This window comes from Amblyomma maculatum, chromosome 3 (assembly GCF_055883805.1).
Source record: "Amblyomma maculatum isolate TAMU_Amacu chromosome 3, ASM5588380v1, whole genome shotgun sequence".
Lineage (NCBI taxonomy): Eukaryota > Metazoa > Arthropoda > Arachnida > Ixodida > Ixodidae > Amblyomma > Amblyomma maculatum.
The window spans coordinates 196,914,862-196,936,930 of record NC_139346.1 but is presented as its reverse complement, the minus strand read 5'-3'; the positions used below and the strand labels follow the sequence as shown (position 1 = coordinate 196,936,930).

The following is a 22,069-nucleotide window of genomic DNA, read 5'->3' as shown; positions in this document are numbered from 1 at the left end:
AACGACAACAATTACTTACTGAAATCACTCAGATCATCTAGCTACTCTGTGAAAGTAATCGGAGTAGTCTCTTCAATACACTCGGCTTGGAACAGCCGCATAAACTACCTCCAATTTCACAAACATTCGACGCTGTCCCCAGAATCAGACGCTTGCTACCTTATAGAATCCTTATTTTGTTGGAAATGGCGCTTGTGTTGCTGTTTTGCTGGATGTCAGCTTAGTTTTTGTTAAATTTTATGGCAAAAGAGAACATTTCAATATAGTTGGCTGTAATTTATTATCATCCCCAAATGAGATTTTTTTTAGGGATTTAAATATTGCACCAGTGCTTTTGTTTCAGTTGCAGAGTTAAAACAAATCATTCGAGACTGACAAACGCGACATCAGGAAAAATGTATTGTTCCAATATCTCTTACGTACTCATATGCGCTGTCTACTCTGTACTGCTGCACTCAACTTACTAAAAAAGTTGAATAACTTGAATGTTGTCGGAATTGACCCATTTTTTTCACCTAATCGGCAGGTTATATTTCTTGTCTGTAACAGTTGTGAACAAAAAGTATTGCTTTCGGTGTGCTTCCCTCTAACATTTTTGCGTATTAGTATTTTATGCTTATAAATTATCGTTTTGAAGACGCCAAGATGCCGCACGAAGAATACACATAGTATACTAACTCCTTGTGCGGCATATTTTTTATGTGCTCAAATAACAGAGTCAGCGTGTCCTTTTTTTCATACTAGGTGTGTTCAGTTTCGGACATGAGAGCATATTTTTATCCTACCCTGCTGCCGTGGGTCTCGGTGGTTAGCTTGCTCGATTGTCGAGCCCGCGGACGAGCGTTTGATCCTTTCCTCGGCAGCCGCGTTTCCTTTGCGACGAAATACAAGACGACCATGTACTGTGCGATGTCAGTGCACTATTAAGAATCGCAGTGGTCGAAATTAATCCGGACCTTCCCACTACGACGTCCCTGATAGTCGATGTAACTTTTCGACGTTAAACCAGATTTGCGGTACCGTATCATACCATAACATACGATTGTTGGCTTGGGCAGGCTCGTATTTGTATGTCATTTTTGAAATAAATAAGTAGTTTAATTTAATTTAATTTAAAATACCATATCATACGATACCATACCATAGCTTACCCGACCATACCATACCATACCATACCATACCATACCATACCATACCATACCATACCATACCATACCATACCATACCATACCATGTCATGCCATACCGTGTCGTGTCGTGTCATGCTCTGCTAAGCCATACCACGGCATACCATATCATACAGTTCTTGTCCTATCCGCTACTGCGCCACCTTTTGGTTGCAAGGGCACCGTCGACATTATTGCGAAAGCAATGCTCCGACAGCCAAAGCGAGACCTCGGGTGGCCGCAGCTACGCTGTGAAGAGGCGCACCTACGGTCTCCTCATTAAAAAATCAGCCTGCCTTGACATTTGAATTCACGTTACCCCTATGCCACGGGCAGGAGCTGCCAACTCGGGTCGCTCCTTTCATTTGGGAGGGTGACATCAGAATTAGCCTGCCAGAATCGTTTGCATTCTCGTCACCTCTACGACACGCAGGCCCGTCCATACGGCTTGGTTGAAGCGTGACTTTATATGTGGGCTGGTAGCTTACGCTCTCGCGTCATACCCTTAAAGGATGAGCTTAAGTGTCCAATATAATGTAGCACCTTACACTGATAGGGAGTGATAGGGGAATAATTTAGCAGGCAAAAGAAGTTTCCGCTATTGCTTTCGCAGTTCAACTAGGGTTAACCAGAGCTAAACCACAACTAATTTTTTTTTCTCAGCTAGAATCAGCGTCGGAGTGCTCTAACCACGGATCCGCCGTGGCGGGTGCAACTGGAATAGCTGGGAGGAAAAAGTACTGAAATCAACCGTACTTGTGGTGAGTATGATACGCCACCGCTGTAAGCATAAAATCTCGTCGGCACTGAGTGTGTATAGGCCCCATTGCCAGCCTAATGAGGACAACGCGAAAGGTCATGGCTGCGTACAAGGACAAGTTTGGTCGTGATACAAAAAAGTACGCGTGCTTGATGTTGTAACGTTCCGGAACTCGGCGGCTGCGTTTGAATGGTGGCTAAGAAAGCCGTTCGGCAGCAGGTGAAAAGCCAGTCAGACGCGGGCCGTTCTTGGTTATTTTATGGACCCCCGTTGCGAGCGACGTGTTTGATTTTAGTCTCTTTGCGCCCAATGTCTCTTGCGTCCTCTCTTTGCGGAGAGGAGCGGTCGGACGATTTGAGCTTGAGGTGCCATTTTGTTTTTCTCTTTCACTTTCACTTTCCCTTTTCCATTTTTCTTTATGGTCTTTTTACTCGAGCTCTTAGCATGACCGGGACTCGTTTCCACCTCGTGCGGCCTTCATGTCTTGCACCGCGCCAAGAGGGGGAGGGGGATAGGTAGACGGTAGTGGAGAACGCGGCGCCATTGTGCAACTGGTCACGCGCCGATGCTCAGAGTGATTGCCTCTTGTGTGAAAGGACGTACCATGTAAAAAAAAAAAAATATTAAGGAGCAGCAAAGCGCACTGCTTCAATCTGGGACAGGTTCTTTTAGTTCGTTAGCTTTACTGCGTTCATTTGTGAGTTTCGCGTTATTCCCGGGTGCGACGTGAGCATACCGTCCCCAAAATCGCAATCAAGTCTACCTAATCTTTCCACTCGCAGTCGTATTGACAGTCCTGTTTTGTTTCACAAGTTTTTATTCACCACTAAAACAAGTGGCACACAATTACCCAATCCCACTGCGCAGATCCCATCGCATCGGTCATATACTCGTCAAATTTTGCGTCCACGTGCCCGTACCACCGCTTTTTTCAGCTCTTTTTTTCTTTTTTTCTCGAGCAGCTGCTGGCTGAAACGGTCTTCACCACCATATCGCTGCCCTAACATGTTCATCAACATTTTCAAGTGCTGTAGATAATTTTATCCTGTGAACCCTACCCCTTATGTAACAGCCCCAAAAGGGGTATTTAAGGAAAATAAAGTGATGTGATGCGACCTTTGACCTGTGATATAGAGAATACGTGACCTCGGTTATAGCGAAGACGCACGCATATCACGTGATCTCATAAACGAACACGCAACCTCTGTTATAACGAAGATGAGTGCATGCCACTTGACTTCGGATATACCGAACACGCAACCTCGGGTATAACGAAGATGCATTGGAGATCATCAGTGGTAAAATATCCTGATCTAACGCTCGATATTGTTACGGAGGAAGAAGAAGACAGTGGCGCGGGCAGGCGCGCGCGCGCTAGGGCCGCACACAGATTCATTAAACGTCATCTCACGACAATCGGGCATCTTCTCTCTGTCCTCTGTTCTCCTGTTGTCATCCTTGCCACCACGTAGCATTTGGTTGGAGGTGCGAGGTACGTCATTCCCATCCTCGCCTTGGAGCATCGACGCCATTTGTAAGCCGGGACCATCGACCGAGGACCCAGGGACATCGCCGAGCAGCTTCGCCCCAGCCCTTCAAGCCCAGACCTGACCAACTACCACCGCCCAGACCCCAGCCCGGACCTGAGGACAAGGAGAACAGACAGGCCAATCAGAACCGAGACGAAGGACCCGAAAGACCCGAATGATCCGAAGGAACCGATGCACACGAACACGCAACCACCGCCCAAGCTGCCCGACGTGGCCCCGAGCCATCGCTTCTATGGACTCTGGTGACGGATGGTTGACAGCTCCAGGGGAGGCGGATCACCCACGCATCAGACATCGTTGTTGTTGTTCTCCTCTAATTTGGTGGCACATACCCACACAGGGGAATCGGACAAGAATTGGGGTGCAGAGATATTACATTTTGAGATGTATAACTACATCGCAAAGAAAAAAATAAATAGAAATAATTGCTAGGGAATAGAGAAGGAAATGTAAATATGAAAAACCAAAATAAAAAAGGGGTAATTACTAACGCACGCAGTAGGAGAATACTAAGATTTGTATGTGCAGATTAAAAAATCAAAGCATATTAGCAAGGCGGGCGTTTTGTTTCTAAGAAGTTTGAAATGGCATTAAAAACAGACCTGTGGCTGCACCCAAGAAGGGTGGCGCCGAACGATAATAAAATCTGGCTGCTCAAATTAAGACCCAGCTGTTGTAACGGCTTCTCTAAATACCGTTTTCTCATCATGGTAAAACGGCGGCAAAATATCAAGAAATGATCTATTGTTTCCGGTTCCCCGCAGAATGCGTAGACGGGAGAAAGCGCCAAACCAGACCTGTGCATATAGAAATTTAGGGGCGGAATACGACAGCGTAGCCTGGTTAGATAGACCTCAGTCTGCCTTGATTGACATGATTTCCTATTCCAGGAATACTTGAGATGCAGGTAGTCGTCCGATGATAAAACAGATCCAGGCTGCGTGCTTAATAAGGAACGCCTACGAAATCGTGCTGCTGTTATGTACGCTGTTGCCGGGAGGATGGGCAACACAGGGCCATTCAGAGATTCTTAGCTAGTCTATCAGCAACCTCATTGACTGTCACATTACTGTGGCCTGGTACCAACACTACATGTATGAGGCTAAAATGTGAGGGGAGCAATGAAAGAAAGGTGTTTAATATTGGCGAATCCATATTCCAAGAAAGCGACAAGCACAAGGAATAATAGTCTGTAATTACAGCCACTGTTAAGTATGGTGGGTCTAGTTTGCGCAGAGCAAGCACCACCGCCAGCAACTCCGCCTGGAAAATTGGGGTAAAATCGTACCGGCAAGCCGTTCTATTCTTACTTCTTCCTCTTCTTCAAGCATCCAGACACGCCCATCATCATGCCATGGAATCATCATCGGTAAACTTCCTCGTCTACGATCGGGACGATCGCTCGGTGGCCCCGAGTCATGCTACGGACGAAGGAGGAAGAAGAGGGCAGTGGCGCGGACAGGAGCGCGCGCGCTAGGGCCGCACACAGATTCATTAAACGTCATCTCACGACCATCGAGCATCTTCTCTCTGTCCTTCTCTTCTCCGGTTGTCATCGCTTGCCGCCACGTAACAATATACATGTTCTACAGCGCCTAACTGCTCATTTTTTCTCTTTTCTTTCTAGAGAGACCAACGCAGGAAAGCTAAGGAGAAAAAAGATAATCTATGCTGCAGAAACGCAACTATTAAGGTCCAAATAACGTTCCTTGGGATGTCCAGAAAACCAGACTGCCGTGATGTTTGCAGGTCGTCTGTGTAATGCTCATCACCAAACATCGCTTATGAACTGTTGAGAGAGTATTGATAGAAAAGGTTGGGGCTGCTGAAAAGTCATCGCAAACCTTTCCTATGATCAGCACCGTATTTTGCTTTGAGCAGTGCGGTATCTGAGAAAGCAGTTCAATGTATAGCGACTCTAACTGTTCGTAAAACTAAATCATAAGGATACCTTACACTGTTTCAAGCAATAGCCGTTCCGTCACGGCATGTTAGAGAAGCCTAAAAATTGTAAAGTTCTACATCTGGCCCCAGCGACAGTGTTTTGTGGTGTTTACAAGTGTTCGAACAACAATGCTTCCTCTACAGGCGTACATAAGTGGCACCAGAAACAGATGCACAATAAGAAAGGCAAACGAGACCTGCATTAGAGCCCCGGTGGTTTTTCCCCATACACTATAAAAAGTATACTTTCTTGTGCACGACCGGCGTGACTGCACACATTTCCGTTTTCTTGGTTCGGGGCGCGCCAAATATTAATTCGATTCTTTTAGTGAAAGGGATTCACCCCCTTCTGCTCTCTGACGCCGTTCGCATACAGATGGTAAAACGCTGCAGCTGCGTCACAAAAAAATATATATATATATATTTTATGCGCCGATCGTCACCACTTTGCATGCGTTATTACTCCAGTGATTTGAAATTTCGACTTCGGATTTCTCATAACACATGTGAGGCAAGCAAACTTAAGGAAATAGATCTATTTGGTCGCATAACAAACAAATGTAAATGGGTGCTATGTGATGTTCATTGTTTTCTTTTCTTTTTATCAAACGGTCCCGAAAGACTTATCCTGAGTACACCATTGGGCTGTGTGAACAGAGAACAGCATGATGTATTTATTTACATTCGTTTCAATGAGAGAAATGATAGGTTGCACCGTTTCGTACTCTAAAGAATACGTATGTGTTGTGTAGAGCCTATAAAGTGCAGTTGTGCAATTTTTCGTCGATGTACACTGCAGAGAATGGCTACTATAAGCTCCGGTACCTAGATTGCAAGCGGCATAGCAGTGAAGAGTGCAACACATGAACAGAAGTTTTGCACTCAAATTCAGAAATAGCAGAATCGATTTGCTAATTACAATCTAATCCTGATAAAGTAATCTCAGAAGAATAAATTACAAAAATATATAGATATCGAGACTACATCAGGCATCTTGAGGGGGAAAAAAAAAGCGTTAAATAAAACTTCTAAGGAAAACGAGACAGACCTGCATAAACTGGGGAATTTGAATTTGCATACTTGCATTGTTTGTTTTGAGCCCTTGCAGAAAGGCTGAGTTGAACGAGCAAGTGCGCTATGTTCAGGGGTAGAGTGCGTAGCGATTCATTTCCGTCGTTCTGAGACGTGTTCAGTTAAACATATCAAGAAACCTTGGAGTCTGGCACCAGAAACGAACATTGGCGAAAAAATTGCTCTCTGATCTACTGCCAATATTACAGAGGGTGGGGGCGTTGCCCCCTACATGGCATTTGAGACCCCCCTCCATGTACGGAGGGCCCTCTTACAAAAGAAAAGAAAGCCCTTGGAGGGCTATCCGAGCGAGAGCGCATCTAATGATGAGCTTCCCCCAGTTCTCTAGGGCCACCTCTGGTGAAGGAGGTGCTACGCTTCTAATTCCTGATGCAGAAGTACATGCGTGCTGCGCAGTGCTTTGTCGTCATACATGCGCGCACAACGTTGTCAGTAGGAGCACATTTGTGGGGTCGAGTTGCCGCGCTTTGATTTCGTGCCGTCGTTCGAGTGCGGTGCGTGGTGGGAAAGTGCGACACCTGTTATAGCCACAGCTGCGTGTCACCAGACGTTCGCCGGGGCGCGCCGTGTGCATGTGTGAAAATACGAAATCATTTGTGAGAACGGGTAAGAGCATATTGTTATGCCGCAGTGAATTTTAATCATGTTTTTAAACGCGTAAGACCGTGGCTCCAATCCACTTTTAGTCATATTTTTTTCTTATAATTTTTTAAAACGAAGCATTAGCTGGCCGGACATTATGAATCATCAAGCTCGTTCCTTTTTATTTTCCATTCTGAGATGAATTTGGGACAAAATAGTCGCTGAAGCTACTCACTCGAAATTAAGCTGTCAAGCTTGTTTTCTTTTCCTTAAGCAAAAATTACTTCGCTGGCGCTTGGTTGCTCAGTCTCGCCAAACCGCAATTGTTTTAGCTGTGCTACGTCATTAAAATATATGGTTTCGGTATCAGCCATTTGCGTATGGTGCAGTATTCAATACATTGAGGCTTCCGTTGTTGTGTGTGTACGAGTTAGAACCAGAGGAAAACTTGGTTCATTGGCGCAGGCGTAGGCCTGGCTGGCGTGGCGGCTTCATTCTTCATGACGGCGCTTTATGCGGTCCTCTTCTCGTGGGCGCTGTTCTATTTCTTCAACTCGTTCCACGGCGTGCCCCGGTGGGCCCGCTGCGCCAACTCCTGGAACACGGCCCGCTGCTCCGAGGACCCCGTCACGTTGGTGAGACACGCCGTCATCCTCCGAACGCTACCACCCGTCTGTGGCTCTGTATTTGGATGTTTAACCCCTGTTCAGCGGAAAGAACAGATGCCGCAGTGACGCATGTCGAGAAGATCACAACTAGCGGACAGGGTCGTGACGTAACACAGAATAAGAAGAGATTAAATCATGCCTTTATGCAACGTTGCAACATGACTCAAACGTCGTTATGACATGTGAACATGTAAAGAAAATTAACTGCGCTTAAGAATAAAATTGTGGTAATTAGATGGAAATTGAACCTGAGGTCCTTGAGTCGAGAACACGCTCTACCCTTAGGCCGTGGAAATACGTTTGTCCGTCTTGGCTAAAGGGGTAGTAGGGGCCATCCCGTGTCTTGCGGTAAATGAAGATCAAAAATCTGTTCTTGTCTGCGAATCTATATGCAAAAAAGACCCCATCGCTTCGCAAATTATAATGCCACTGAGGGGATCCACTAATACTATCGTGTCATAACGTTAGGTGGAGTTCAATCGCCCCTCGATTTTTTTTTTTTTATTTCCATTCTACGTATTCTGATGCTATCGTTTGCTATACCGATTCTCCACTCACGGCGAATGGGGTGCCTACTTTCTGTGAGCCAATGATGAATGACGAGAACAATCAAACCTCGTCAGTTTTTGAAGGCACTTCATGCGGCATAATAGAATTATAGTAATTACCGGGCTTTGCCGTTTTCAGTGCTCCAACAATTCATTCTAAGAAGAGCGCAGCTGCTAGCCTATTCGGAGCAACGGCTTTTACAACTACGCGCTTTCCTGTCGCCGCTGAAAGCGTTCGCCTCGCAGGTGATGAGCCAGTACGGTGGCTTCCGTAATCCGGATGCACCGCCTCCTCCGTTGACGCTCGAGTTCCCCAACGTGACACGGCCCGCGTTCAACTGGTCGGCGGTGGTCAACGCAACCACACCGGGATTTCGCATCCCCGACCTGGAGCTGGACATGACGCCCCGGCCTAGGCTCGCCTCCGCTGAGGACGACAGCTCGTGGGTCTCCTACACGCTCTCCAAGCACACCACCACCGCGCAGGAGTTCTTCGAGTGAGTTCCTAGCTGCTGGGTGACGTCTTGGGAGAGTCACTTTCATTCACCTATACCATTCGAGATAGCAGAATCGGCTGATGATATCTGCGCAGAGGAAGCGCTGAGTAGGGTTTAACGTTCTCAAGGCGCATATGACTCATACTAGGCGCAGAAAGAGTGAGCTTCGGAATAATTTCAGCCATCTTTGTTTCTTTAACGTGCACTGGCATCGTACATCACATGGGCGTCCTATGAATTTCGTCTCCATCGAACATTAATAAACGTATTAGATGAAACGCAAAATGACGCAGAGCAGAGGATCAGCAAATTTTGGAAAAAAAAAAAAAAAAAAAAGGTCAACTTTGCACGCAGTACTTAGCTTCTCCGAGCTGCCGACATTTAATTGTTCAAATTATTCAAGGGGTAGCCTGTATCCACCCTTGTCGAAAACTCACAAAGGTGTGCCATCGTGCTGGTCGTGCGTGTAGACGAGTATATTATTTGCTATGTTACTGCCCGCAATTAAAGATTGGAATACACATGTCTTCTACTAAAATTATGAAAGAAATATGAGTGCACGGTGGCAGGCCTACTTTGATCTCAATGCGCAAGAAAGCAAATTTGCCACTAAGCGCTCCGGCATTCATAAGCCTGTCAAAGTAATGCAGTAAAGTATACATAAGCAACGTACAGGAAGATCCATCTACGATATATTGCCGGATGCCAACACCTGCTATATTTAGAGGGCAAATATTGGAATACTCTGGAGTCTTCGGACAAAACATGATGTATATACATTTTAAAACATCGCAATATACCGAAACGAAACTAACACTGAGCGGGTGACTTTTTTGACTTCCTCTAACCAAAGTGAGCAGAAGGGATAGTACAGTGGTATAGGCCGGGGTAGTGAATAGTATAATTATAGTTATAGTAGTAAATATTATCGGCAGTTTTGGAGCAGCGGTTCTATTACTCTAGGTCTCATCAAGGTCATCGAGTGGGACAATTTGACCTTGAAGTCCGGAACTTTGAGTTTGGTTTAAAATAGGCCGCTTTACACTGCGTTGACCAATCACCCCAACGATTTTTGACCTGGACTTTCGTTGTGCTGACTAATTACCCTAACGAACTTAACCTGCGACCTCGAGCCAGGCATGACGCTCCGAGCTCTCGTTCTATGCTTAGGTTTAGAAAAGTTATACATCCATAATTTTTGACCAAGCGCTGTTCACGTGCTCGTTCGTGGTCGTTTTGCTTGTTTTGCGGCTTGCGACACTTTCTCCGCGACAGACGCGGTACAGCTGGAAGTAGAGGTTGGGCGTGGTCGCATACAGAAGTGCCGGCCGAACATCGTCGTCAGATGAACGCTGCCTATATTCGGGAGTGTTGCAAGTGTGGCAAGGAAGCTTCGTATGTCATAAGCTATAAGGATATTTTCGACATGGGATATCTACATCGACTAGCATTCGGGCGCCTTATGCGTTTCGACCCCATCAAAATTACTCAGCCGTCGCGGCCTGGTTCGAAGCTTGACATTAATTTGGCCAACCTTCTCCGTTGACGGTGCCCTGATCGTCGACGGGCTGCTGCCTTCTAAACGTGTGCTAGCGAATGAACAGTGTGCTCGCAAAGTCGAACAGTAGCTCCAGCGTAGAAACCGTTTATATTAAGCACTGCCTTAGCTATTGAAGCTTTTTTAACTTCTTCCAGCTATAAAAGCTTCAATGTGACTGAGCTGAGTAGCCCTTTTGTGATTAGAGTGCGACAATCCGTCGATGCAGGTGAACCTGAATCCTCCTTATTTATTTTCCCTTTCAACCAGAAATTAAGCCGCTTTGCTTCCCTTTCGAACAACATTTTTAGGTGTAGAACCGTTCTTGAAGCTACAGAGTGTCCAAAACAGGTTTCGTAGTTCTGTTTGTATTGTTTTAAACTGTTTCTCTTTCCTGGCTTGATGTGCACATTATGGCTTAAGAAGGAACTCCGCACAACGCCCCAGAAAAAGGTGTTCATCAGGCCATGGAAAGGTGCATACGTATTTTGTTCAAAACCGTGCCAATTTGGGTGGACTGGTTCCGCATGAAATAGGAAGATAGGAACACTGGCATCTGTCCTTTCATGTGTTCCTGCCTTATTTCCCATCCTCTGTATGCGCAAAAGTTCATTTTTGTTTGACGAAATCAGCTGGCCAAGTTTATACCTGACTTCCAGCGGAAAGAACGCGAACTAAACGGGACAGAGACCAGCAGTCAGCAGGCACAAGCACTGTCGTTCTGTCCAATCGTTCTGACTCGAAGGGTTCTAGCTGGAACGTCGTGGTTCATCTGCCACTGTGTTACCTGAATTTCTCGTGCATGTAGTAGTGGCTAAAAAAGAGCGCGGGACCACACATGAGACGAAGAAGCGATGGGACGCTCGTTCAGAAAGCGATTCAGTTTATTCTCACCTGAGATGCACGATTGGCCTAGACAGCGCAGTGTTATCGGTCGAGACTGTAACGTCACAATGTAAACACTTGTCCATCTATTCAGTCACTTCGTCGGTCGCGACGGGAAGAGATATCAGTCCTTATCTTTAGCGCGGTGTCCGAGCGAAAGCAGAGGTCTGGTCTAAACATTTTTCGCAAGCAAGCACGCGTGTAAGAGCTAACGGAGGTGAGAAAGGCGTTCTCACACGCTTTCCTGGCTCTACACGGAGTAAGATTTGTGCCTCGGAAAAAATTAACCCTTTTTTTTTTTTTGGGGGGGGGGGGGGGGGGGGGGGTATCGCCAGCGAATGATTAAAGCGCCTACCCATTTTAGCAAATAAACATCAAAACATGCGCGCAGGGTGCGCATGTTTTTTGTTTTTCTTTTAATGCGTCAAGAATATTAGACGTTTTCGTTTTCCCATGTGCGTTTTTCAATACTCTCATGTTTTTGTCCGTCCGCGAACTGACCTGAGTAGGAATAAAGCGCAGACATTAACAGCACGGACCAGCAGCCACGCCTTTATAAACGCAAATGCAAGTTATCTGTCTCGCTTGCCTCAAGTCCAGGGTTCGAATCCTGGTGCAGCGCCAGCCGTCCTGTGGTAAAATAAAAGCAAACGATTAATGCAGTTAATGTGAAAGAGTAGGCGCTATAACAGACTGTGTTCCCCCTGTACGGAGCAGACGCATGACGGGTACAGACCGTGCGAGCGGGGATCAAGTCATCAGACACCATGTGACATGCCGTACCTTCTCTCCACTCCTCCTTTACCCGCCACCAAAGCGACCTTGCCTCCACTCATCTCTTTTCACCCTCTCTTCGTGTCCTCTCTCCAACTTTCAACTGCCCAGCCTTCCTTAGGAAGATTTCTTCTCTCCACGTTTCCACTCGTAGCGTCTTAACCTCTCATCGCTCCCTCTCACATCTTCCCCTCCCTCACCTCTTTTTTCTTTTTTTTTTTTTTTTTTTTTTTTTTTAAAGGGCGAATGGTATTTCCCTCTTTACCTTTTGCCAGACGAGGCTTCATACGTAAGGACGGATATAATTTTCGGCATAAGGTTTCTATTGCTCACGTATTAAATATGTTGTTGATAGACATTCAGGGCAAGTAGGGCAGCTTGGGGCCCTGACCTTCAGAGACAAATACCATTGCGGTAATAGTTTACCTATGCAGAAAGACTCGCTGAAAAGTGAACAAGCGAAAAAGAATTCCCTTCAGCAGGACAGAAGTTCGACCATCCGATGCTAATCCAAAAATACTAAGATCATTCAGATGTGGAGCGAAATTTGCTGTCATTTGAGTACAAGCTGTAAAATGTTGCCAGAAAGAATTAAAGAGCTGCAGCAGCCAGCTACAGAAGCTCTGTGAGACGAGTAGTAGTCGGATAAACTGATGAAATTTTACGTTTTGAATCATTGACCTTTCAAAGGATACCGGTCACAGTCTTAGATGTCCCTACTCATGTCAGGCTTTGTCTAGTAGGGTACTGCTACGGCCTATTTTTATTATTTTTTTTTTATTCTAGATGTTCCCCGTTAAGTATAGTGAGAAAGAAAGGGGGATAAAGTTTAGCTTAAATATTGCCAAAAGTTCTCGATAAAGCGATTATCTAGCGTCCTCTTGCAATAGTAGCGGTAAAGGTCCCACCACATGCCTATAACTTCTTCAGGAAGCGTTGTTTCACAGAACTGCAGCGGAGTAAGTCCGCAAGTGCTTTGCGGCACATACTTCCGGTGAAGCATTTGTGAGTAACTTGCAACCGTTTGTCATGCCACCGTTGACGCGCAGAAGGGGTCAGAGTCATTCCTGCCGGAATCCGGTTCACGGACACCTCTTTCTCCCGGGTGAGAAGAGCGGGTTGTCTGGCGTGTCAAGATGTGTCACTGTATCCACATGAATGCCATGTGGATCGCCATCATGGGCGCGAATACAGTGTATACGCACAGGACAGGGATATTTTGTCTAGAGCTATGCAGGACTGTGTAATTTAGAATATGCGCCGAACAAGTGTAAATGTGAACTATCAAATGTGGATGCAAGCGGGAGGGAAGCAGTTGCATTGTGCATCGCTTCGAGCTCCAATGTTAAGGAGCTGCTCATACCGGCGGTAGTTAAGATGATGATGGGAGGTACTGCACTGCGCTGCTGCGGTGCGGTCTCTACAGTGATGCGTGTGATCCAGTGGTCTTTATGCACCCTGGAAGCAGTGCACGGCTGATATCAGCGGCGAAGCAGTGGAGCGATTGTATGAGCTGAGTGCATGGTCATAGAGGAATAGTCTGTAAACTATGAAGCTGAAGCGACATTTTGCGTGCTCAGTTTGCCTTGCACTGGTCGATGAGTTGAGTGACTGTATTAAGTTGAGCGCGCTTTTGCAGAATGGGTATAAGTTTAAGACTAAAAAGAAAATATAGCGCACATAGCCTCACGATTGATTGCTTCAACGGAGTCCAACTGTCGGCGGGTGAGTGGATGAAACTGCCTGCTTGATTTGACATGACGGTAAGGGACGGCGCTAAGACAGGACAATGAAGATAGATGGCATAGGCGCTGCATGTATCGTCTATCTTCATCCTGTGTCCACGCCATTGCTATCCGTCATGTCAAATCTAGCACGCTGTAGCAGTAACCTTGTGCACTTAATCTATTTTGCCTTGTGTACTTTCTCTTCCCATTATATCCCCTGCGTAGTCTACTTTCATCGTTTTTTCTCCCAGTCGTTTCTTTTCGCCATGTAAAGTTAACTAGCTCCTTAGCAGCGCCTTTCAGATAAGTTCCGTCATGTCAGTACCATTGGCTGTTTCTGCGAAGCGTTTTCCTCGGGAGTTAGCTGCTATGAACAAATGTACGAAACCTACACGTCGCCCTCAATGGTATGGAATTTCTTAAGTTAGCGATAGAACTGCACTTTCTTTCTCAGAAACTTTTACAATTGTAGGAGGCAAGCTCCTTTTTTACTTAAGCAAGTTCACGACATCGATGAATGATATACCTAATGTGAACCTTTGCTCAACCATGTCACTTTATTCCTGTAACTCAAAGAAGAACTCTTCATTTTAATGTTTCAGCATGGAATTCCCTCCACATAAAAACTCCGCCGCCGTGGGACAAAATTATATGATTGGTCTAGGAAGTGTGACGCAATAAAATTAACCTGACCACGAAAGATAAATCACAGAGCGCCGCCCACAGGAGTTGAATTCAAAAAGGTCCGCTTAGACGACTCGAAGATTTCGGGGTTCTACTTTCTCTTCACACTGAAACCGCGCCGCCGTCAGAGACTAGATTCTCGGATTGGTCGAAATAGTGTAGAAGTCATAGAGGTCACGTGACCAAGAAGGACCAATCACAAAGCATCACCCATTGGAGTTGAATTACATGCCTCTTGGCCCGCCCGAAAATTTATTAGTCCTGTTAACCACGAGTGGACGTCTAGTGGTTTGATGACGAATGCAACAAGGAAACTGAGGAAAACACGCAAAAGGAATGCAGCAGAGGATGAGGAGGAGGAGAAAAGGAGGGCGGAAGGTAGGGATATTGACCAGAAATAATGAATTCTGGTTGGCTACCCTGCACTGGGGAAGGGAAATTGGGAATTAAAGGGGGAGGGTAGAAAAGGATAGGAGGTGAGAAAGTCACAGTCTGTCAATCAGGCTAGTCTTAAAAAGCGAAGGAGTGTCTTGTAGGCTTTGAGCGCGGATGACTTTTGTGGCCATGGTCCCAAGATCTTCCCTTCCGTTAAGGGGTGAGCGTCCAGATGATCCAATTCAGTACGCAGCGTATGTCGTTCAGTTGCGAAAACAGGGCAATCACAAAAGAGGTGCTCAATCGTTTCATCAACGCCACATCGTTCACAAGCAGGGCTGTCATCCATCCCAATCAGGAAGGCGTATTTGTTTGCGAATGCAACGCCAAGCCATAGGCGGCCCAGTAACGTTGTTTCACGACGTGTTGTGTGGTGGGGAATACGCAGGCGTCGTCCGGGATCCAATGCCTTGAGCAGAGAACTCGAATGTTAGTACTTAGGTGGCCTCATAGTTTTTCATTCAACTAATTCAGCGACTTATATATTTCCCACGGGTTCATAGGGTGATCATGGGTAACCACAGGTTTCCTCTGCATTATACAAGCAAATGTAACTATTTTCCAACTCCCTTTACCCGAAGAGGAAATGAGCAAGCAGTTCTGCTCTTTGGCACTCTCAGCCGAAGGAAGCATTTCACTCCTTACGTAATTTAGGCGAATTGCGGCTACGGGGCTACAACGGGCAGTTCGTTCCTTTCGGGAGATTTTCCTTTCCTAGAGAATAAAAGCAAAACCAGCGCACTTATCGATTTATCGACGTAACAACGTAACACGTAAGCGTACTCGTGAATTGTATAAATTAAAAATTAAGTATTTTTGCATGCCGTTGGCAGACACGAATGCAAATGAGAAAATTGCGTGGAACATATTTAACATCACTTGTAACCACAGCTCATCGGCGCTTCAACGACAACGCAACAATATTTGTCTCGCTTTTGAGCCGATTAAATAAAGTAAGAACAGCAATAACGATATGCAGCTACTAATCTGCCAAGACGTGCGTAACTGTGGTAAACGCTGTGGCTTTGTTTTATAAGAAGGTTATGGGCTCGTGGCACGACACAAAATGAATAAGTCCATCCCTGCTTGGCGTTTTCTTTCCTTCGCTATCGTTTATATGGTTAGGTCTCGCATTCATGGTTAAGCACCAATTGGATCAACAAGCTACGCTTCAATGCCATTTAGCAGGTTATCAGCCTGTCATAATAATTTGATACAAGGATAGACGCTGTAGCTAAAGGTTCAGCTGCGAATCTCGAGACAACGACGCCGTTCGGCACAGGCAGTTGAAGGAATAAGGTGCCCCTTCTAAGCGGCCTTACATGCATTAGTCATCAATTATTGAATTTTTTTTTTTTTTTTTTTTTGGAGCATGGTCAAGCAACATACGCGGAGCAAATATTTCATTCCGTCTTCAACTACAAAAGTAAAAACTTAACGAAGTTTACCAAAGGTTTGTCGTTACAACCTTATAAGTCCAAGGATCTATGTAGATGCCATTAAAGAGATTTTTAACGGCATGATTGCCGCATAATAGCTCATTATCCCGACAGGCACGAGCTTATATTGTCGTAATGTTCTGAGTTTCATCCTGATCTCCACAGCGCCCATTTTGTAATGAAAAGCTGTCTGTTATGCTTACGCGTCTTCGCAGCACAGTGTTAAACATTGAAATCGAAAGATAGAATCCGCTGCCAGAAAGGGGTGATTGAAAATGTGTATGCCCAGCTTGGTCGTACTAAGAGAACTACTGACCGCGCATCCTAAGCCGTCCAGCATAGCTTCAGCTTGTAATGGCAGCGCAGTGACAACTGTAGTGTATGCGCGCCAGTAATCGCAGTCGGACCGAGTGGTTTAGACGAGAAATGTTCTGTATCTTGAAGCCACAAGCTGCTGGAGATGAGCGGAGGCATCGACTCGCCGGGAGAGGTGCGCTGGGAGCTACTGGCATCAGTGGGCCTCTGCCTGTGCCTGACATACGTGTCGCTGCGCAAGGACACCTTCTTCAGCGGCCGCGTCAAGTACGTGCTCTCACTGGCGCCTATGCTGATTTTGTTCGCTTTCCTGCTACGAGTCGTGACGCTGGACGGCGCCACCGAGGGCATCATGTACATGTTCGAGCCCAACATTAAGGCCATCAAGAGCGCCAGGGTAAGAGCTCAAGCTGGATAAGGGTGGACGTTGGCCTTATACTTCTTCTCCCTCACCCTCCCCTCTCACCTTACACGCACTGTACAGCTGTGGATTTTCGCACTGGCGCAGACCATTCACTCGCTAGGATTGACTCTGGGCTCTAATTACGTCGTCAGTTCCAAGAACAAACGCCAGATCAGCCTCATGAGGTAAGTAGAGAATCGGTTTCAGAAAGCGAAGGCCATTCACACATCGGCTATAAAGGTTTCAAACACTTGCACGCAAAATGCTTAATTCATTTACAAGTACGGCAAAAACAGCAGTACGCGTTAGGGCCAAAGTCTGTCTATTCGTATATATGATAACTTATTTTACTTCAAACAATTTCTATTGACAAAAACGAATGGCACATGTGTTAATCCCAGTCGCTAGGCAAGGATATACGAAAAACCATTGAGTAAATGAATGGTGTCCTTGCGTGGCTTTAACTGAAATCATCCAACCTTTTGCTCTTCTAAATTTAGGAAAAACCATGGGCAATGCTGCTGCTCTGTGAAACCCGCGTCGCACATGTGTACCTTACAGACAGAATCCTGAAACGAAGGAGGTAAAAGGAGGCGAAGAAAATGTTTGTAAACAGCAAGAACCAACAAGGACGAAAAGAGAGATAACGAAATCGAAAGTGTTTATTGTGATCGTAAAATTCGACTTTTAATTTTCTTGGTGCAAATGAGGGTAAACAGTACGCATTAGATTCCCAAACCAGTGTTATTTCCTTAGAGCAGCTCTTCCCCCGCTTCTTCTTTTCTTCTTAAGCGAGCTTTCATCTTCCCGAAACTAATCCCGTGTGCCTTATTACTTTTGTTTAATGTTATTTGCTTTCAGAACTGCCACTTGCTCGGGCGCCGTATATCTCGCTGCGGCGATGTGTACGAATAGCGTTCAGCATCGCTTTTCCCATTTCACAAAGCTAGTGCTAAATTACTTGTCCTTAGTTACCTTGTGACAGCCCGCACCTAACGGACTAATTCATCGCGGGCTTAATCCAGTCAACCTGAAACTTGGCCTGAAACTGAAACATAAAAAAAAAAACGTAAAATTTACAAAATGAGCCAACTCACGGCATCATGTGAGAATTGTGCCACAAGGTGCACGTGCTATACGTCCCTCAGCTGTCAGAGCTAGTAGACCTCGCATTTCGTTTCGTCTTAACTGAGGCTCCTGTCACGCTTGACGCTTGTATAAAAGTATACCATGTATGTCAAAGATGTCTACGGCAACTCTCCTGTAACTGTGACTAGCGTATACGACCGAGATGATGCACTGGATGCTTCCATTACCGCTGTTATTTTATAGACGTTATGGAGATATCCGAAAACATAGCTTGCCGGCTCACGTGCAATATAAGCGGACAGCACACACGTACCATATAGTTCGTTTCAACCATGGGTGCGTTCGCTCAGAAAATTTTCAAACAGGCTGTAGATTTAACCGAGGAGCACTCGCGGAGTTTGCGTTTCCTTCTTTATCTTTAATGGTTAAAAACAGCGCTGCGTATTGCACAATTGCTCTGGCTGCCTTATCTTAACCAGAGTCCTTTTTCGAGGACCCTGGCTTAGCGCAACAAAATAATAGACGGCACGAAGGCGCTGCGATGTCTGGGCATTCTCAAACGAATATTTGAGAACTCACGGCAGCTTATGGACTCATCACCAGATGAAGCAGAATGCTTAATGATTAGGATTCTGAGTATCGTATATCTTTGCTGGTGCTGTCAAAGTTGCGCTTTCTGTTTTTCGTATGATGACATATGCGTAAACAGCATGTACTAATTAAGAGAAGAATTTGTGACTGTCTTCCAACAGCGATTATACTTTGGCTCGCCCTGTGTGTGTACGGTTCCTAAGCGAGTTGTTGATTAGCGATGTGCGTACAGTGCGAGCGGCCAAGCGAAGGAGCGTGACGTGTCTTCGTCTGCTTGCACACTCGCACAGAGACACGGTGATTTCTGTGTTTGTGAACACGTTGACAGTCCTGGTGGTCGGCTGTGTCGTGTTCGGAACCATCGGCCACATCTGCGCCCGCTGGCGTCAGAGGATCGACAGCAACTTCCTGCCAAAAGGTGACTCGCACGTTCGCATCTACTTGCTCCGTATGTTCATGTGTGCAAGGTCGTTATCTTCCCCACTGTGGTTTCCTAACTAGCGGCCGCAGAACGGCACTATAGTGGAACTAACGTTGGCCCAAGGAGACGGCAGAGAGATGGGGAGAGGAAGAATAAATGGCGCAGAGGTTAACCGTGTTAGGAAACTGGTTTGCTGCCTTTCACTTGCAGACTAAGGTTCGAAAACTGACTGGAATTCCACGAGGCAAGTGTGATTCGCGTGCAAGTGTTCGATGCTTACCCGCAGCGTCCACTCTCAAAATTAGGGTCAACACGCAATATATGTTGTTGGGGGCAGTTTGAGTGACGTAGTTCTCAAATTTTTGTAACAAGTCGTTGATACGATCCGCGGCGGCGAACAGCTTGTAAATTTTACAGCGGTGCGTTTGTAGATCACTGCCGAAAGCGTTCTTTTTTACTAACACATTCAATGGCGACGCAAAGAATAAGAAATCCTGCACCTGTACACAAAGTCTGGTGGAACTCTTTACTCTTATTACTGCTGGCATTTGTGGGGAACATCTCGGAAACCGAAAAACTGCTGGGTTTCACTAGACCGTCTGTGCAGACGCATGTTTCCCGAAATACCGTTAGACTTGCCGCGTGACCGTATTTATAAGCACGTGTCCTATAAGAGCCTGTAAAAGCGTTGAAAGACAGGTGGCAGGAAGTGTGGTAGGACTGCATTTTCTACTCCTCCGGATGCTTGAAGGATAGCAAGGCGGTTCTTTCTAGTCTCTATTTCTCTCCCAGGTAGCTGTAAAGAATAAATCGTGAAACGTATAGAGAAAGGGGCCATCACCATTTCTCGAGTTGTCTTGATTTCCATTTCTTATTTTTTTTTTTTTTATGTATGAGGTGTCTGTCAAAACTTCAATATCATCCATATTGAGGATCCCCAACCTGAACACTGTGACATCCATCAGGCGTTCCTAATAATGATGAGAAATGAGATGCGTGGTCCTTCTTGTACCGTTCCTCTGTAAAAGTTTCAGGGCTGCTTTGTTTGAACAGACCCCCCCCCCCCCCCTTCGTGAGAGATAAGACTGCGCCCTTTTTTTTTTTTTTGTTAGGCGTTTTCCTGACCTATGTACAACTGACGTGTATGTCATACTCTGCAGATTGCTAAGACCACTTCAGAACAAGTTTGGGTTCTTGACTTAAAAAAAAAAAAAACTAATTTAATGAGAAAAAAGACCGGCTATCGGTCATATTTAATGAAGACATAAAATATAGAGATTTTTCTGGACTGTGTTCTTGACATTGCGTTTGCTTGACGTCTTGAGTCGCTCACTTGCACAATGGAGCTTAATTGCACTGTGACGCAATGTTCCATAGGTCCTAAGAAAATAGTTTTGCGAGCAAAGTGCTGAATCAGTACGTTAATGATTATTTCGCCGGCAAAAAAAAAAAAAAAAAAAAAAGGCGAAAGACCAGGGCAGTAAAATCTCTGATAGGCTTGATTTGATTCTGGGCTTCAGGTAAAAAAAAAAAAAAAGAAAATAACAACGGAATAAATAATATGAAGAGAAAAAAAAGTTTACAGACAAATAAAAAGTTCATCCGTTCAGTATTCTGCTTCGACCCCTGTAGATTTTTTTTTTTTTTCCGAGTAAGATTATTCTGGTGGCGCGCCCGATCAAATTCATCTTCTTAGTGCACCGTTCTAGCCTTCTTTCACCTATGAATTCCCTGCAAGCGGCCACGTTTTCTACTCACATACTTAAGTTTGCAAATCAAGTTGGAAATTCTCACATCATTACTAGTTACGGGGAAAGTGAAATAATGAATAGGATCTCGCAAATGGAACGCCAATAATTTCAGCTTTCAGCTTTGTTGGGGACCTGTAGAATTAATGCGGTGTCAAAGGAAACCTGAAAGTTTGCTCGCTATAGAAGTGACACGGCTGCGCAGATCCTGGCATTGTGTTCGTGGTGTACTCGGAGGTGATCCGCAACATGCCGGTGCCTACATTCTGGGCTGTCTTCTTCTTTTTCTTCTTCATCTGCGTCGCTATGGACTCGCAGGTGAGCAGCGCATATTTGGATGAATTGCTTTTTTTATGGCGCAGAGACGCAGAAAAATAAATGTCTATGACAGTGTCCTTCTTATAGTGAACTATAGTCCTTGTATAGTCATTCCATTATATCAGTGTAACTATCGATCCATTCGTGCCCACCTGCCTCCTACTCCCCCCCCCCCCCCCCCCCCCCCTCCTCTGCCGCCCCCGGATCTGAGTTGAGTGCGCTGGGTCTTCAGGCCTTCACACAAAAAAGAGCTTTTTATGGTTTTAGTCCAGCCGTACGTGCGTAATTCGAGCGTGCATTTCTGCAGCGTATTCTCATGCGTTGCGAACGCTATGACGTATAGTGAGTGCGATATGTCAGTCTTAATATCCAGGCAATCAAAATGTAAAAAAAAAAAAAAGAAAATTCGTTCTCGCATTTCCTCGTTTCTGGCCTCTGTATTAAATGATTGCGAAAAACAAAATGCTGTGAAAACATGGTAATGCATTCTAAAATTGCAAGAAGTTTCTAAACGACAAAGAGAAATATAATTTTACAAAAGGAATTACTGGGGCTCATATTTAGATGAAAAGTGAAATCCAAGAGCATTCTTAATGTAACTGCATATCCGCTGCTGATTCGCGGGAGAACTGGACCTGCTGCAGCAAGTGATATTAGAGCACGAATTCTGAATTTTTTTAAAGTTGCCACTTTGAGTTGGTGTTGAGATATATGTCGAAATTTGCGCGGCTGTGAGGATTTGGTATTCGTTTGCTCGGAAGGGCGAAAACTATTGGTAATAACATACAGTCTGTATTGTACACAAGACGCATGATAGTGATAAAATAGGTAATGTGCGCTTGAGTGTGTTCGTTGTCATCGACCACTCAACTGACCTTGTACCTGGTCGCACGCAG

The 22,069-nt window shown here is 45.5% G+C and overlaps 1 protein-coding gene across 1 annotated transcript in view; it reads left to right on the top strand.

The window, feature by feature from the left end:
- The window catches only part of LOC146197364 (sodium- and chloride-dependent GABA transporter 1-like), a 71,586-nt gene that overhangs the window by 37,968 nt on the left and 11,549 nt on the right, over positions 1 to 22,069 (top strand). Inside the window, exons 3-8 of the mRNA XM_084599175.1 lie at positions 7,560 to 7,729; positions 8,557 to 8,807; positions 16,733 to 17,000; positions 17,088 to 17,191; positions 18,977 to 19,104; positions 21,061 to 21,173. Coding sequence (XP_084455301.1) covers positions 7,560 to 7,729; positions 8,557 to 8,807; positions 16,733 to 17,000; positions 17,088 to 17,191; positions 18,977 to 19,104; positions 21,061 to 21,173 — 1,034 coding nt within the window. The remainder of the gene's footprint in view (positions 1 to 7,559; positions 7,730 to 8,556; positions 8,808 to 16,732; positions 17,001 to 17,087; positions 17,192 to 18,976; positions 19,105 to 21,060; positions 21,174 to 22,069) is intronic.